Source organism: Urocitellus parryii, chromosome 5 (assembly GCF_045843805.1).
Source record: "Urocitellus parryii isolate mUroPar1 chromosome 5, mUroPar1.hap1, whole genome shotgun sequence".
In the NCBI taxonomy this organism is placed as follows: Eukaryota; Metazoa; Chordata; class Mammalia; order Rodentia; family Sciuridae; genus Urocitellus; species Urocitellus parryii.
In genome coordinates, this window is record NC_135535.1 from 119,991,227 (window position 1) to 120,009,924 (window position 18,698).

The following is an 18,698-nucleotide window of genomic DNA, read 5'->3' on the forward strand; positions in this document are numbered from 1 at the left end:
CCAGAGGCCATCTGATCACTAAGAGGTTCAACTTTCAGCCCATGAACAAACCCTCACCCAACAGTATCCATGTGAAGTCTCAGCAAAACACTCCATGCCAGAACCAAGACCTGACATCACTTATAACCTCCAAACTGGGGTGCATTAGGAGGTGTGTTTTCCATATTAGAATCTCCACTTTCTAAGGAGTAAAAAAAAAAAAAAAAAGTTTGTGTGGGTAGCCGTAATTTTTGCAAATATTAGTTGAGCTTCGCAACATGTCCCCTTGTTCCAGTGCCCTCACACAGTCACAGTTGCGTGAGGCAAGCGCTCTACCACTGAACCACAACCCCAGCCCTGGTTTTTGACATTTTTAGTTACTGGTTTGCTACCCCATGAAAAGGGGGTTGAAATACATGTTCCCTGTTGAGTCTGTAATGGGTCTGCTCCTTCATGATTTCTAGTAAGAGAACTGTACTGTGCATATGAGCTGTTGGCAAGCATCAAACAATTGATTTTGCCTAGTCCTATTTTCCCTGATGTTGTAGTCTTCTACTTTTCTCTTCAGATTAAAAGTGTCCATTAATACCTCATTTCTTTTTCTGAACTCAAGGGCAACTTGACCACTAAACCACATCCCCAGCCCTATTTTTAACCTTGTTCTATACTCAAGAAAGTGTATCAGACACAGAATGAAAAAACTGACACCAAGACCTGTGTGAGCTGTATTAAATGGTGGCCAAGGATAATAAGTGAAACAGTGGAAGGTCAAGATTTTGTGAATCATGGGCTGGAGATGTGGCTCAGCGGTAGCGCACTCGCCTGGCATGCGTGCGGCCCGGGTTCGATCCTCAGCACCACATACCAACAAAGATGTTGTGTCTGCCGAGAACTAAAAAATAAATATTAAAAATTCTCTCTCTCTCTCTCACTCTCTCCTCTCTCACTCTCTCTTTAAAAAAAAAGATTTTGTGAATCATCAGTGTGATAGAAAATAGTCTGAAATTACTTGCTGTTCAGATTTCTTTTCCATCAGTTTAGATTTGATTATTTTTTTCAAAGGGCTTCTTTTGGATAAAAATCTCTCCCCTAATGAGTCTAATTGTAATGACTGCTGCATGTATGAGTGTGTATGGAGACATCTGTGTGATTCACCCTATTTCTACTGTGATGTAAATCTTAATTTTTAAAAAAGCCCACTCAAAAACATTCAAAATAATAGCATCACTTAAAGATTTATTTCAAATGGTGGCCTTCATACTGCAGGCCGCATCTGTTTGCCTTGAGTATTTGTAACCTTTTGGTCACACTGGATACCCAGCCCTAGGGTGGTGTGCTGAATGCTGACCAAAATAGGAGATTTTTCTTTTATGATGAATTCAAACTCATGTAGTTTCCAAAAGCAAATTTAAACTCTTAAGGAACAGAAAAAAATGTTTCTGGTCAAGAAGAAACTGTGTATTAGTCCCTCTGTGCTCTTGTCCATAAGCCTCCCCCAAGTAATCACATTGTTTTGTTCATTTTTTTGTTGTTGTTTTTTCCAGGTTGTGGGGATTGAAGCCAGGGGTGCTGTACCACTGAGCTGCAATCCCAGTCCTATTCATTTATTTTGAGACAGGGTCTCACTACGTTGCATAGGCTGATCTTGAACTTCTGATCCTCCTGTTTCACTCTCTAGAAGAGCTGGGATTCCAGGTGTGCACTACCACATCCAGACCAAAGCATTACATTTGCAGACATAGGACTTTACTGTTGAAGGTGACACAAGTGATGTGGGCCCAACACACATCGCCACACTTCCAGACTGGATCCTAGACCGTGGCTTCCAGGTGTGAAAGGCCCATTCTGAACCACTGCTAACCTGAAGCTTTTCCTTCCATAAAGGAAAGGTTCTACCTGAGTGAGTTAGTTACCTGTATTTATTTGGACCATGTCTCTCAGAAGAGGAAGCACTTCACCTGCATAACTGATAAATCTAACAGTGTTTTTCTTTTATGCCTAGAGGCCTGTTCTGTCCTGAGGCAGATTCCATGCTTGGATGAACTCAGTGGGGGTTGGGGCTGAAAACAATTATGATAAGTTTATTAATAGGACATCTGGCATTCCATGAGCTTCCAAATGTTATCAAAGCCTTGACTTCTTGGAAAGAGGAAAAATATATTTAGCTGCTTGATTTTGGACACAGTGGTTTACATGGGCCCTCATATTGCCATGACACCTTTTAAATAATTCTCTTGACTCAAACACAAGGAAATTGGGCTGGGGTTGTGGCTCAGTAGTAGAGCGCTTGCCTAGCATGTGTCAGGCACTGAGTTCAAATTGCCACACCACATAAAAAAAATAAAGATATTGTGTCCATCTACAGATAAAAATATTAAAAACAAAAACAAAACAAACAAACAAAAACCAAATCCACAAGGAAATCAAACTAAACATCTGTGTTGAGGCCAAAGTTTGCCATGGTCTGGGAACAGCACCTTGGTCCAGAACCTCTGAGCCATTTGGCTGGGATTTCACACAGATTATATTTATCACTCTCTTGGAAACATAATGTGCCCTGCTTTTAGCAGAAATTTAAATATGTATGGGGTATGTGCAGTTCTCCTTCTTAATAAACAGCAATTAAAAAAAAATCAAAAATCACTAAGTATGTTTTCCCTTCTGCCTTACAACTTATTTTTCAATGTAATTTTCAAATGGGAACCTGTAAGCTGTTGAGATAAAGGCACAAGGTACACATGTAGGAGATGGCAGATGAGACCCACTCAAAGGTGGGCAAGTTGACTTTTTCGTCCAAAATACATCAATGTAGAAATTTCTAAATGGGTCACCAGCTGAAAATATCCTGAAATCAGGGAGAAAGAGCTCTTCTCCGGGCCTCTCTTTTCTAAGATGTCTATTTACGTGGCCATGGCTCCTCTCTGGAGGCAGCTACACTGCTGTCACAACGTCAAATTTAGCCTGTTGTGCTTCTGCAGTCATCTATTCAGTCCATCTCCTAAGCAAGAAAAGAATACCAGTCAGAATAGCCAGTTTAATTCACAACCAGGATTTAGTACTTAAGACATTTACTAGTGTCTTAACAGGAGGGAAGCTGGGGTACAGTGCCTCCAGATCCTGTTAATCCTACATCCCTGCACCCTCCCTTCTGTTACACAAGGGCAAGTACAAAACCACAGGCTTTCCAAAGGCTCAGAGGTAAATTCAAGCCTCTCCATAATCCCTTCAGTTAAGACATGTTAGGAGGTCAGAGGGATCACTGTTCCCTTTAAGCTGTATCTATTTGGTACCCATCAGTACAAATGTTGACATTTTGCCTCTTATTCCTCAAAATGGTTGTTGGTTGGAGGGAGTCCTGTTCAGAGACTTTCTCTGGCTTCTTTCTTTTCAAGAGTTCAGCATATTTGACCCCCTATTTTGTAGATTCCTTTATAACTGAAGACCATAGCATGCAGCAGAGGCATTTAAGGCCTATCAATAACTATTCACAGGGTTAGATGCTATTTTATTTAAAAAGTAAGCCTGAATAATGCTCTGACAGGTTGAAAAACTTCAGACACTGATGTTTTAAAATTTGAAATAAGATACATCCACCTATCTTCCACTGGGGTTTATGAAACTGAAGCATCAGTCTTCAAGGATGTCTTGCTTACCCTTCTTAGGCAGTGTCATGAAGACTGACTTTTAATGTCTGGGTTATGTGACAGGTATGCTCTCTGTGTACAGGAAAATGCACATCATCTCTGCCCCCCGACCCTTTTTGACTCTTCCTTTTGGTTTCTCTCCCCATTCTCCTCTGTACGCATGTATTCTGAGAATCTGTACTTATGTTTGTGACAAGGTGAAGCAGAGGGCAGACTGAGGAAGCTCAGCCTAGGTCCCCTCTGGCCACTTTCTTTCATGCCCACCATGCTGCAATGATTCTCTCCATGGTGTGAGAGAATCATAGTCCCTCCCGACAGCAACATGTCTTGTCACTGCTTTCCTTGTGCTTTCATCATCGGGGAGATCAGAGTGAGGAGGGCTGAGAGAGGCCCCATAGCAGAGGGCTCTGCTGGGTTCTAGGGTTCTTTGAGGAAAAAGGTATGGGCAGCAGGCAGAGACCAGGGGACTCCAGGAAATGGAAAGGAGCTGGCATCAGTGATTCTTACATTTCTGACTAAGTCCCGCACGTAGACAAATAGGTTCTGGTTAATAAAGTTGACTGTTGCACGAAACACATCATGGAGTAAGGATGGTGTATGATTGGCCACCTTTTTGGCCAATAGCATGGTCATAATCAGCATGGTCTTCTCGTTCTCCATGTCTTTAGGGTAAGTCTGCATTGCTGCTTTCAGGGTGGCGTCCAGGCAGTTGCTTCTGTCCTATGCAGAGATAAAGACAGTTTACTAATAGTCTTTCTTCTTACAGTCCCTGGTGGTAAGTACAAAGGGGCATCTCAGAAGGAAGTACTGATGGAATAGCTAAGGCTACAGGACAGAGAGAGGGATAGACAATTTAGTTTTGAGGCAATGCAAAGGGAACAGGAGACTACTTCCTGCAGGGAATGCTCATTAACCGAATACACATTTACTGAACACTGTATGTTATTTAATGGAACACAAGGAGCTGAAGCCATTCCCTTTCATAACCTCAAAAGACTGATAACTATCTCCAGCAACTTAGGCCCATCTTACTACTGTGCATCCTAGCTTAAGGGACACGCAGAACATTCTCACCAAAGGTGAGAGGCAAATACTAGACCACTGGACTTGAGAGACCTTAGGCTCAATGACTTACATGCACAATTACCCTTGTGGGAGGTGTCCCAAGGCAGTGCATAGCCAGATGCTTCTGTATTCTTTGACAGCTGCTGGAGAACAGCAGATGGGGAGAGAATGCCAGACTGAAGACCAGCTGTCATGGAAGGGGGCGCCCAATAAGGTAGTGAGGTTATCAGCCTTCTCAGTTGGTAGAAGTCAAAAGAATTAAACTTTCTCTCCTCTCACCTCCTACAGCTACAAGTATTTATTTGAAGGCTTTAGGGTGTGACCTGCACCAATCTTTGGATGCCCCATAGGTCTATGTGAGCAGCAATATCTGTGTAACTAAACATAGCCATGAAGTTGGGAAGAGGAGAAGGCTAAACTATCACTGTTTTTGTTATACCTGGGAAAGTAACTGAAAATCCTGTGTTGGCATCTTTACTCTCCAAAACAGAGAAAAAAAAAAAAAAGTTATTTTGGGAAGAGTCAGATATATTTTGCTGGGGCTGGGGATATAGGTCTATTGGTAGAGTGCTTGTCTCTCATGAACAAGGCCCTGGGTTTTATCCCCAGCACCACAAAAAAAAAAAAAAAAAGATATACTTTGTTCATCTTTCTTGAGTCTTCTATCCCTCTCACTTATAAAGGTTCAGGTTTTCTAAATCTCCACTAAATTCTCCTGAAAGACAATCATGCTCTAACTTCATTCCCAATTCTCTTGTCAAAGCTCCAGATAGACCGTCATGGAGCTATCTCAGGGGACACTGGTCTTCTGATGAGAGACAGAACAGGCCGTGGCTCCAGTGACACTTATAAAAGCCCATCTTACTCAGAAGTAGCAATAGTGTATTCCCTCACTTACTTCCTCTGACAGTCCAGCATTCATAAAATGTGCCACCAGTTCATTCACCAGTTCTGACTGGATGCTACGGTCCATTTCATCCCCAACTTGGGCAAGATGCCGGGCAATGTTCTGTATAACTTCTTCTTGACTTTCAGAATCTGAAAGGCAGAGGGCAATAAGGACAAAGACGATTCAGACAATGGCCCCATTAGATACTCTCATCCCCCTCCACCCCACCCGACACAGGAAAGGAGTCTGCTTTGGAAGGACAGCTCCTGCCTCTACAGCACGCGCTCACAGTCCTCACTAATATTGGCTCCACTCAGCTTGAGCCCCCGTGTGACTTCTGGACTGGCTGTGGCTGTGGGACCAGGGAAAGGTCTGAGTGAACAGCAGACCAGCTCCAGAAGCAGGCCTCTCCCTGAACACAGACTCAAGAACTGTCCCCAAAGAGGGTCAGTCATGCTCTCGCAGTCTTCACCATGGGCCTCAAAGAAGAACCTGGCAGCAATCTTCAGGGCTATCACCTGTTAAGTGTTGATGTATAACACTTAACAGGTGTCAATCTTAGAAGCTTTTAGGGGGCTGGGGATGTGGCTCAAGCGGTAGCGCGCCCGTCTGGCATGCGTGCGGCCCGGGTTCGATCCTCAGCACCACATACCAACAAAGATGTTGTGTCCGCCGAGAACTAAAAAATAAATATTAAAAAAATTCTCTCTCTCTCTCTCTCCTCTCTCACTCTCTCTTTAAAAAAAAAAAAAAAAAAGAAGAAGCTTTTAGGAAGGAAGATTTACAGTCAGACTAGGTTTGAGTCCCCCCCGCCACTTCTTGGCCATGAGAATTTGAAGCATATGTCCTACTTCCTTACAGCGAAGAGTTGGAGCTGACTCCCCTCCCCAATCTTACCTCATTAAGTAAAACCCCAGGTTTTCTCTATCACTTACCAGGCCCTATATGATCTGCCCCACCTGGCCAACTAAGATTCTGCTACCTGACTTTAGTCCCTCCACAGTATTCCTGGCCTCCACACATGCTGCCCCTTCTGCCTAAACGCCACTCCCCAACAGAACACAGCTCCTTCCTCACCTCCTTTATTCTGTCCCAGTCTTTTCCTCTTTCTTTTTCTTCCTTGACACATTTCACATTACCCTAATCATAATTCTATGATTTGTTTGACACCCCTCAACCAGAATATAAACTCCCTAAAAGCTGTAATTTTTTTTTTTTGCAGGGGGAGGGGTCTAGTACTGAGGATTGAACCCAGGGCCTCATATATACTAGGCAAGCAATATGCTATATTCCCAGCCATTTTTAAATTTTATTTTGAGACAGGGTCTCACTAACTTGCCCAAGCTAGCCTCAAATTTACTATCCTCCTGCCTTAGCCTTGTGAGTTGCTGAAATTATAGGCATGTGATACCATGCCCAGCAAACCTATAATCCTGAAAATCAGTTTGGTTTACTGTTAAATATTCAGCGCTTAAACTGACACAGGCACACAGCAGGTGCTCAATACACAACTGTCTGGAAGCTGGACATTATGGCACATGCCTATAATCCCAACAACTCAAGAGGCTGAGGCAGGAGGATCATAAGTTGGAGGGCAATCTCAGCAATTTAGCGAGGTCCTAAGCCCTGTCTCAAAATAAAAAGTAAAAAGGGGCTGAGAATGCAGCTCTGTGGTAAAGCACCCCTAGGTTTAATTCCTGCAAACATAACAAAACCAACTACATGGGGCTGGGGGTGTGGCTCAGTGGTAGAATGTATGCTTAGCTTCAATCCCCAGCACAGCAAAATAAATCAAAGCAAATAAACCAAAAACCAAATAAGTGCATAAATGAATGAACAGATCCTGTATCTAGCTTCTGAAAATCAATAAATGACAACTATTGTCATCTCTCTCATTAAGTCCTGTATTTCTCCTGTATTTGCAACTCCCCTCTGGCTCCTATTTATCCAGGACGGAAACCTGGCTTACCCTGAGGTCTCTGCTATTCCCACTGCACCCTTTCTCAGTGCGTTGTCAGATCTGATCTGAGAACTCCTATCTGCTGTTGCCACCCTGGTCAGGGTTTTCTCTGAGCTCTCATCTTGATAACATTGTCCTTCAGTCTATTTTCCTCAGAAACAGGAGGGCCTAGTAAGCACTTGGGCAGGACTGAAGGAAGCAGTAAGAAGTCTAATGTGCTTACCAACCTCAGGGGTGAGAGCCTTCTTAAATTCTGCGCTCTAGGGATTTCATCTGCCCCTCCTTCAGTCTTCTTTCTTTCTTTTTCCTATTAGGCCTCTAAGGATGGAATCCAGGGCCATATACACACCAGGCAAGTGTTCCGGTCCACCACTGAGTTGCACCCTTGCCCCTCACCACAGCAAGATACAATGCTGCTTCTCTACTCAGGGCCTTCCCAATGCTCACTTCTACTTAAGTGGTTAAGTCATCTTCTAGCTTCCAATTCCCTTTAATTCTTTCTACTCTTGTCATGTTCTAGCCAAACCCAAACATTTTCTGTGTTTCATAGCCTTTGGGCTTTCCCATCTTCAGGCTTTTGCTTAATCAATGGCTATTTCCTCTTCCCTATTTCCAAAGAATCACATGGTGCCATATTTCTAGACCTAGCTCCACCTCACTGGAGTCATGAATTCCTTCCCGATTCCCTTCAGGGCAAAGGTCCCCGCTTCTCCTTATAGTTCCCTCAGAAATGATGGGTGCCTCACTTACTTGCCAAAGCCTTTCCACCTTATTTTTGTGAATCATGTACACATCTCTCTTCCCTCTATCCACCAGATCAGCCACATCAGAAATTATATCTCATTTTGTTTCGAGGTTTTCAGAGTCTCTCTTTTGTTCCTTGCCTCCAAAACTTGTCAGGTACTTAATTCACAGGCCAATGTTCTCTCAGAGCACTAGTAAGGTCAGGATACAGCCCCATTAATCTACTTTTCAAATGCCATTTGGGTCAAGTCAGGATTTGCTGTCTAAAGGTAAGGGACAGTGTAGAGAGCAGAAAGAGAAAAGCGCAGGAGACAGACTCTGGTTGTAGTTACTGCTGTATCACCTTCTGAGAGTGAACCCATTCGGGCCCATGCCTGTCCTCAGTCCTTCCTACAACTTTCCAAGAGACCAAATGCTTTTATTCAGTTTAGGACTGTCAGAAGACATACTGGTTAGGCTCAAAGAAAGTTTTTGGCATACCCTGACTAGTGGGAAACACTGGCCACATTTAAATTTCACCAGACTTAAGATGAGATTGGGCAAAAGGCAGAATCAGTTGTTGGTCTCCCCCAGAGCCACCAGAGGGCACTGGAGTCTCGGTGACAGGAAATTTCAGGGCAGGGATTTTTTTTTTTCTTTTGCAGTGCTAGTGGTGGAACCCAGGGCCTTGAGCAACAGGGCAAATGCTCCACCCCTGAGCTACACCCTCAGTCCCAGGGCAGTGATTCTAATCAAGGTCAGAATCACCTGGAAGTCTTCCACCCTAACAGCTGACCTGGGTCGGTGGAGTAGGACTCAAGGCCTGCACGTTTTGAAAAAGTTCTTCATGTCAAGTCTGTGTGCACACTACTGAGAACCAACGTCCTGAGCTCCTCAGCTTGCTCTTTCTCCAGAAGCAGCACTAGTGGCTCGGTGGTAGAGCGCTTGCCTAGTGGCACTGGGTTTAATTTTCAGCATTGCATATAAATAAATGAATAAAACTGAGGTCCATCAACATCTAAAATATATATATATATATATTAAAAAGAATAGAGGCAAGGAAGAGAGCACAGGGATTAAAGTTCAGAATGGTAAAATCTGGAAACAGGTAACAGGAGGCAGCACTGATATGATGGGAGGCAACCCAAGAAGCTCAAGAGGGGTCTGGCTCAAGTCCTGCCTTGGAGATACCCATCAGTTTGACTGGGTCTAGTCATTTTATATGTCCCTGGGCCTGAGTTTCCTCATCTGGAAATGAGGCTCATAATACTTCAATTATTCCCTTCCCTCCCTTTGTGCCAGGGATCCAACCCAGGGCCTCATGTATACCAGACAACCACTTGAGTTATACCCCTAGCTCAGTTTCCTTATATTTAAAAAAGGGAAAATGTGAAGTTCTATATGGGATACAAAAATTCCTTTAAATACATGGATTGGGACCTGCTCAAGATGGTGTGGAGCTGTGTAGAATCACCTGTGGGGCTTTTGCTCACACCAGTGATGCCCCAGAACTATCAAATCAGATTGCCTAAAGATGGGACCCCAGCACCACTGTTTTAAAGCTTTCTGGTTCTTGAAACTACATAAACCCAAACTGGGGAGTCCTTCAGGTTATTTAATACAGCTCAGTGGTTTCCAGAATTACTTGGGAAAAGCTCAGTGGTTTCCAGAATTACTTGGAAAAACACTTTTCATATTGGTGGATGAATATAGGAAGGTAGATTACCACTAGAGGCAATCAAACACAGATCAAACCATATAATATGAACATATACAGTAGCCTAAAACTCCATGGGTCAAGACTGAGCCCAAATGTCCCTTCTAGCCCATGGATTGTGGGAGGCCAACCTTACAGGTGACTGAGTTACACTCTCCAGCTAGGTGCTGAGGCGCTCAGTCACAGAAATGGGTGTGTCTTGCTACAGCCCCGTGGGTGAAGCTATGCTCACCTGTTCCTTTGTAATATAACCCCTTGCCCTGTTTAGGATAGAATCTTCCATGGAAGTGCCTTGTGTGTGTCCCCTCCTCTTACTGTGCCCTTGGGTGTGGCCTACCAGGTGTCAGTCAACCTTCTGACAGTGGACATCATGAAGATAGACTCAGCCCCCTGAAACCTGACCCCTTGCCTCATTTAAATAGCTTCTCCTCAATAAAAGGGGTCATCCCGTGCTCTCGCTCTCTCTCTCTTTCTGTGGACCCTTAAGGTCAGAGGAGCCGTCACAGCGATCCCAAAGAAAAAGGTATTTGTGTCTCTTGTGTGGTTATTTCGTGCAGCCCAGTTAGCCCAGTTTAACTAGAGTGACCCCTGAGCCTTGTAGTCGCAAGAACAGAAATCCGGCAATGGATATCCCCAGATGTTACTAGTAACAACAAAGCCCAGGATTGGCACAAAGGAGATGGGGCCAGGTGCCTACCTGCCTCTATTCTTCCCATGAAGAGACTGGCACGGTTGCCATCAGTCTGCAGCTCATCTTCACGTTCCCCCTCCAGGTAAGTTCGCACAGGTAGTTCCTGGCCCAGAGTTCTCAGCTCTTGGTGAAACTTACAGTCAGAGAAGCTTTGGAGGAAGTCAAGCACCAGCAAGTTTGTGATGTACTCATTCCTGAGGTCTGAACCATTGCTGACCTAAGATAAAAGAGGAATTAAGAAGGCTCTTGGGAACCCAGGCCAGGGCCAGAAGCCCTCCCTGTAATTGAGCAGATAGTTCTATGGGGTACAGATGGTCTTGAAAGAACCTTACTGGCCTAAGAGGTGAATCTCATGTAGATTCAAGATCCCTGCAGCAATGCCTCCTGTAGATGCCAAAGAGAGAGCTTCAATTCTGCAAGTGATTCGTCCATCTTTTGCTTTATCTGAAATCTGTGGCTGGGGTGAGTTTCCTATGCTACAGTCTGATTCAGGGAATTCAGGCAAATATCATTTAGATGCCATCCATGTATTTACATTATTTTTTTTAAAAGTACCAGGGATACTCCACCAAATAAAATCCAGCTTTCCTGGCTATTCTTCTAGAAGTTAGCAGCTCTTTCTTTTCCATAATCTCTTTTGTATGCCTAGGATGATACTGGGCCAACAGAAGACTCTCAATACATACGGGGGGTGGTAACCACAGATCAACATTGCCTTTGGCCTAGCTTGGTCTACTTCTAGAGGCTTAATTAATGAAAACCCCACAGAGTGCTCTGACCAGGAGGGGCTGGAGCACACAGTCCCCATTCACTGTCCATCTGTACTGGTAACACTTAAGCCACATGCAGTTCCTGCAAATGCCTGCACTATGGGAGCCAGGAGGGGCCTTTCTAGCATGCTGACTGCATGTGAGGATGGTTTTTGAAAATAAAGGTGTACCTATAGCATCAGTGGCACTATGTGCCCAGAGCAACCATAGCTCTAAAATAAAGAGGGAATAAGTAGTCTGGAAGGCTCGGGATTCCAAGACCTGTCCAGATGTATGCCAAATATTCACAGGGGCTGTAAGAACAAAGGAAGATAAAAGTGCTGGTGAAAAGATATTGTAATCCTCTAAGTCCTCAGTAATTTGCATCAGAAAAACAAAACAACTTTTTATTATTTATGTGGTGCTGAGGATCGACCCAAGCAACTCAAATGTGCTAGGCGGCCGCTCTACCATTGAGCCACAACCCCAGCCCCACAAAAAAAGCATTTATTAGAAAAGTAAAAAAAAAAAAAAAAAAAACTCCCAGGACAGCTTTTTTATTTTTATTTTTTTTTGTGGAACTGGGGATTGAACCCAGGGCCTTGTGCATGTGAGGTAAGCTTTCTACCAATTAAGCTATATCCCCAGCCCTGAGAAAAGTTTTTTAATAGGACAAAATAAATAAAACTGCTGGTACAGCAAGTACTTAGCATGCATGAGCCCTGGGTTCAATCCTCAACACCACCAAAAAAAAAAAAAAAAAAAAAGGTTAAATAAAATATGGTTTTATTTAAAAATTGAGGGGCTGGGGTTGTGGCTCAGTAGCAGAGCACTTTCCTAGCATATGTGAGGCACTGGGTTTGAGCCTCAGCACCACATATAAATAAATCAAAAATAAGGTACATCAACAACTAAAAAAATATTTTAAAAAAATATGGTACTTGTGTATTATTGCTCTTTGGCTTTTACTTCTTCAGAATTACTTTCAAATAAAAGCAAAACTTCATGTAAAAGTTCTACTGAATCTAATTCTTACAATTCCTGTACTATGAGGCCAAGAGGGGACAAAACAGCTTAGAAACTCAAAAACCATGGCCATTTCTGTCACAAGGAGATATCCTGGTTAGAAGAGAAGAAAGGAACCCCGGGGCAGTATCATGGGTTAAGTGTGTCTCCACTAAAAAAATGTTCAAGTCCTAACCCCAAGTACCCATAAATAGGATCTCATCTGGACATAATCAAGTTAAGAAACTTCATCAGAGTGAGCCCTAAGTCCAATGACTAGCGTCTTTGTAGGAGTAAAATATATATACTATGACACGCAGGGAAATGCCACCTGAAGATAGAGGCCAGAATTGAAGTGATGCATGTCCAAGCTAAGAAACACCAAGGATCACTGGTAATGACAGAATCTCCGTCAGAAAGAGGGAGCAACCGCAATGATGACCTGATTTTAGGTTGCTGGTCACTAGAATTGTGAGGGAATAAACTCCTGGGTTTTTGAGTTTGTTTTTGGTGGTACTGGGGACTGAACTTAGACACTGAGCTACATCCTATCCCTTTTTGTTTTATTATTATTTTTTTGGTACTGGGAATTGAACTCAGGGGCACTCAATCACTGAGCCACATTCCTAGTCCTATTTTGTATTTTATTTAGAGAAAGGGTCTCACTGAGTTGCTTAGGGCCTTGCTAAATTGCTGAGGCTGGCTTTGATCCTCCTGTCTCAGCCTCCTGAGCCTCTGGGCGTGAGCCACCTCGCCCAGCCCTAGCCCTTTTTATTTTTTGACACAGGGCCTTGCTAAGTGGTGGAAGCTGGCCTGGAACTGATGATGATCCTCTTGCCTCAACTCCCGGAGTTACTGGAATTATAGGTGTGTGCCACCATGCACAGCTTAAACTCTTGTCCTTAAAAGCCACCCAGTTTGTTTCAGCAGCCCAAGGACATTAATAAAGGTGGTCTTTGGGGCTAGGGATGTGGCTCAAGCGGTAGCGCGCTCGCCTGGCATGCATGCGGCCCCGGTTCGATCCTCAGCACCACATACAAACAAAGATGTTGTGTCCGCCGATAACTAAAAAATAATAAATATTAAAATTCTCTCTCTCTTAAAAAAAAAAAAAAAAAAAGGTGGTCTTTGCCCAAGGACCACCTTTTGATCCAGAGTTGGTAAACAAGAATCTGAAGCCTGAATGTGGGGGCACAGCAGCTGCCGGCCATGCTAGATCAAGTTATCCAATACATTCTATAATCTTTATTACATAAAATGAAGAGAGATGGCTGGCAAAGGAAAGGGAAGTATTTCATGTTAGAGAACGAGGGATCTGGAAATGTTTAGTTGCAGTGAGCTGAAAAGCCAAGAGGACGGGCAAGTGCCATGAAAAAGGAAGTAGTTTGGGAAACAGAATTTATTTCATTCCATGAACAAACAGAGCTTGTGACAAGCCAACTATGGAACTATACCTCTTTTAAATCTTCCAGTAATAAAAGTTGAAGAAGGAATTTAATATTTATCTTTTTAGATCATAGGAAAAAATATATTGAGAGAAATGAGGAACACTTAGGAAATTCTGCTATATAGTTTACATAACTGAAGCAAATGAAGTAAAAATAATTCTTATGATATAGAATCAGTTCTGATGCAGAGAAAAAGACGGAAACCTCCAATGCATTTGATAAATTAGAATAAATCTGGTGTTCAAACCTGGCAAAAAGAACACTAAATAAGAGTAACAAAAAGTGAAACCAGTCTCATTTGTTTTTACAAACATATATATATCTCAAGCCAGATATGGTGGTGCATGCCTGTAGTCCCAGCTACTCAGAAGCCTGAGGCAGGAAGATCGCCAGCCTCAGCAACTTAGACTCTGTCTCAAAATAAAAGATTAAAAGAGAGGGCTGGAGATGTGGCTCAAGCGGTAGTGCGCTTGCCTGGCATGCGTGCGACCCAGGTTCGATCCTCAGCACCACATACCAACAAAGATGTTGTGTCTGCCGAGAACTAAAAAAAAATAAATAAATATTAAAAATTCTCTCTCTCTCTCTCTCCTCTCTCACTCTATCTTAAAAAAAAAAAAAAAAAAGATTAAAAGAGAGATGCAGCTCAGTGGTAGAATACTTGCCCCAGTAAGGGCCTGAGTTTGATTTCTAGTACTGCAAATAAATTCAAAGAAGAATGCTGAGTGAAATAAGCCAGTCACAAAAAGATAAAAACTGTATGATTTCACTTATATGAGGTCCTTGAAGAGACCTTCACAGAGACAGAAAGTAGAATGGTAGCTATCGGGGAGGAGTTAAGTTAGTGTTTGATGGGGACAGTTTCAGTTGAGCGAGATGAAAATGTTCTGGAGCTGGATGGTAGCAATGGTTGTACAACAACAATGCATGTAATGACCCTGAATCACACACTTAAAAATAGTGAAGACAGGCCAGGCATGATGGCGCACGCCTGTAATCCTGGTGGCTCAGGAGGCTGAAGCAAGGGGATCGCAAGTTCAAAGCCAGCCTCAGCAAAAGCAAGGCACTAAGCAATCCAGTGAGACCTGTCTCTAAATAAAAATACAAAATAGGGTTGGAGATGTGGCTCAGTGGTCGAGGGCCCTAAGTTCGATCCCAATTGCCAAAAAAAAAAAAAAAAAAAAAAAGGTGAAAATGGCTAATTTTGTATTATGGGATCTTACCATAATTTTTAAAATTCTGGAGTGGGGGAAAATATCTGAGAAAGTCAAAGTATCTACAATAGGATGAAAGTTCTGACAGGGACAGAAAGACCAAACCCCAAAATGTAAGAGAAAATTTTTGCTCAGTGGTTCAGTGAGAACCCCAACTCTGTAAAACACTGGGTAACCTTCAGTGTCTCAGCTTTTTCACCCTGAAGGTAAAGAAAAAAACAACAGTAGGAGTAATGACATTCACCCTTCCTATCCTGAAAGGGTGTAAGGAAAAGTGGGACCTTATGAGAGGAAAGATTGTCTAGGGTGCTATGCAAGGAGGATGTGGCAGTTGTGTTTTAACCTGAAGACATCTCAAGAATATGGGAGAGAAGGCAACACTTATTGGGGTCCTTTCTTGTCCCTGCCAGAGTTCTGTTTCTATTCTATTTATCCAGATATAATCTGGATAAATTCTACTCCTTGCACTCTGGGGAAGAAAAAAAAAAAAGAATATAGGAGAGGAAGTAAATGTGGTGGACTGGAAGACACAATGGGCAAGTTCACCTGGCACCAACATAGAATAAACTATCCACACTGATAACTGGTCCTTTTGGGGACGAGTGGGAGCTCTGAAATCTCTTCTGTTCATGCAACTGACATCTCTCCAGAGCCCACTAGGTAGTGGGCTCTCCAGTTATCAACCTGAAAAATCCCACAATTCCCATTCTTCTGAAAGGATATTCAACAAGGACATACTGAGACCTGCTATGGTTTTGATTTAGAATGCCCCCCAAAAGTTCTGTGTTGTCCTTGTGTTGATGGCTTAGTTCCCAATGCAGCAGTATTCAGAGGTGGGGCCTGTGGGAGGTGGTTGGATCATGGTGGCTCTGAGCTCATCAGTGGATTAATCCATTAATGGATTCAAAACTTAATGTGCTTTTTTGAGAGGTAGTAGAAACTTTAGGAGGTAGGGCCTAGTTTGGTGAAGCAGCCACTCGAAGATGTATCTTTGAAGGGTATATCCTGTTCCCTGCTCCCTTCTCTCTCTCTCTTTTCCAGCTGCAAAGAGGTAAGCAGATTTGTTGTATCACATTCTCTCTGCCATGATGTTCTACCTCATCACAAGCCCAGAAACAACAGTGCCAAGTTACTACGGAATCAAACTTTGAAACCATGAGTCAAAATAAATCTTACTTTTAAGTTGAATTTTTCAGATATTTTGTCACAGTGACAGAAAGCCAACTAACACAAGACTTTTCAGGCACCATGGGTACTGACGATAGGCTCAGGGATGTTGAAATGGTAATTCTGTTGTAGATTTGTGGTTCCCCTTTGCAGAGATGTCAGATGGGAACTGGGGTCAGGCTAGATCAGCACCCACAGACAAATGCATGAAGAACAAGCCTACACTCAACCCTCTAACGTCCCCTTTCCAATAATTCCTCCAAAAGAATTCAGGAGTCTGACCTCAGAGTCCATGGCACAGGCAGCACCTGGTAGCTCCAACTCAGTTTTGGTTCACGGAGGTCCAAGATCACCACCTAGAAAAGGACACACATAGAGGGTGGGTGGCTGTATCCTGGAGGGATGCCCCACAGGGGAGAATGGAGAAGACGGGCCTCAGCTCTGGCTCAGGAACTTTGGCCACTGCAACCGAGCAGCTGAGGTCACTGTTGCCAGCAGATGGTATTCAGTTGGGTTCCTTTCTTTCCCCTTGGCACAGAATTGTGGGCCACAACCTAGTGAGCAAACTGAAGTTTTCCTGGATCTTCCCTGAGACTTGCCAGACCCCTTAGAACTCCCCAGGGCCAGTCCTCCATCCAAGAGTTAACTGTCCTATTCCATTCTCAGGAAGACCTCATGGAACAGGCCGATGGGCTGATCTGGCTTACAAACTATTTTAAAGTAAATATTTACATTAGTAAGTTTCCTACAAGAATATACTCAGTAAATAAAGTATATCTGCCGCAGTCTGTCTGGGCACAAATAACCGAGCCGCCACAAAGCCTTGTAGGTTCAAACAGCAACTCTTCATTCCCGAACACACACCGGCACTCCACACACACTTCCCGGGAATACACTCCATCCACTGGGATCCACGGGCCAATTCTCCCAGAATCAATTCTCCCAGAACTCTGAGAGAACTCCATGGGAGGCGCCCTATTACTGGTGTAAAGGTCTAATATACAATTGAATCAATCCAGCATCATCTTAATGGCTTGCCTCTCAACCATTACTTCTGGCAAAATGCCAGGGGCCATTCCGACTCGGCTGTGGCTCTCAACATATATCTAAAAATTTTCAGGAAATCTATCTCCTCAGCATGACAACTATCACAGCAATTCCTTCCAATAACAACAAAGATACCAACCCATTTCTTTGACAAGTTTTATGATCTTGCATTCCACACAATGTTGCTGTCCAGGCTGCATTGATCCTGACTTAAAAGGGAGAAAATATAGTTTTAGGAAGAATTTTCTTGAGGCCACAGAACTAGTAAGTGACAGGAGGTGGCAGATCAGTTCCTTCAATCAGGTCACATGGCTTCAATTGTTCATATTATAAAGAAAAAAATTTCCAATAAAAATAATGAAAAAAGAGACTGCATTTGACATACAAAAGATTCTTACATTGGACACACATGACAAACTAAATGACCCACTACTGACTAGACAAATGCCAACTGGGAACTGAGGTAAAAAAATATGTCCTGGCCAGGCAAGTGGTACATATTTAAAATCTCAGCTATTTGCACAGCTGAAGCAAGAGGATCACAAGTTCTAGGTCAGCCCAGGCAACTAAGCAAGACTCTCAAAAGTGAAAAGGTTGGGGATTTCATGCAGTGGTAGAACAACTCCAATACAGGAAAAACAAACAAACAAACATAACTATTATAGACTGTTGGGGATGAACATATACTTTGAAGAACAGTATAAATATTCCTCAAAATAATAAAAATAGAATTACCATATGATCCAGCTATCCACTCCCAGGTATATATCCAGAGGAAATGAAATTGGCACACAAAAGGTACATCTAGCTGGGTGTGTTGGCACACATCTGTAATCCCAGCAGCTCTAGAGGCTAAGGCAAGAGGATAGCAAATTCAAAGCTAGCCTTAGCAACTTAGTGAAACCTTGTCTCAAAATAAAAAATAAAGAGGGCTGGGGATATGGCTCAGTGGTTGAGTGCCCCTGAGTTCAATCTCCAGTACAAAAAAAAAAAAAAATCTATCTACCTACCTATTTATTGCTATACCATTCACAATAACTACTATATGTAATCAGCCTATGGACCCATTGATGGATTAACGGATAAAGAAAAGTGGTGTGTGTGTGTGTATAAATATATATACATACATACACACACACACACACACATATATATCATACATACATACACGTGCGCACACACACACACACACACACACATAAATGGAATAATATTCAGCCATCAAAATAAATGATAGCCTATCATTTGCAGCAAAATGGATGGAACTAAAGAACATTATGTTAACTGAAATAATTCAAATGGAGAAAGATGCATGTTGTAGCTCAATGATAGAGCACCTGCCTGGGATGTATGAGGCACTGGGTTCAATCCTCAGCAACACAATTAATTAATTAGTTAAT

The 18,698-nt window shown here is 42.9% G+C and overlaps 1 protein-coding gene across 1 annotated transcript in view; it reads right to left on the reverse strand.

Moving 5' to 3' along the window:
- Positions 1 to 2,406: 2,406 nt before the first annotated feature.
- The window catches only part of Bid (BH3 interacting domain death agonist), a 39,404-nt gene continuing 23,112 nt past the window's right edge, over positions 2,407 to 18,698 (reverse strand). The window contains exons 3-7 of the mRNA XM_077799018.1: positions 16,534 to 16,607; positions 10,675 to 10,885; positions 5,587 to 5,726; positions 4,131 to 4,343; positions 2,407 to 2,977 (exon numbers count right to left, since the gene is read on the reverse strand). Coding sequence (XP_077655144.1) covers positions 2,966 to 2,977; positions 4,131 to 4,343; positions 5,587 to 5,726; positions 10,675 to 10,885; positions 16,534 to 16,545 — 588 coding nt within the window. The 5' untranslated portion in view covers positions 16,546 to 16,607 and the 3' untranslated portion in view covers positions 2,407 to 2,965. The remainder of the gene's footprint in view (positions 2,978 to 4,130; positions 4,344 to 5,586; positions 5,727 to 10,674; positions 10,886 to 16,533; positions 16,608 to 18,698) is intronic.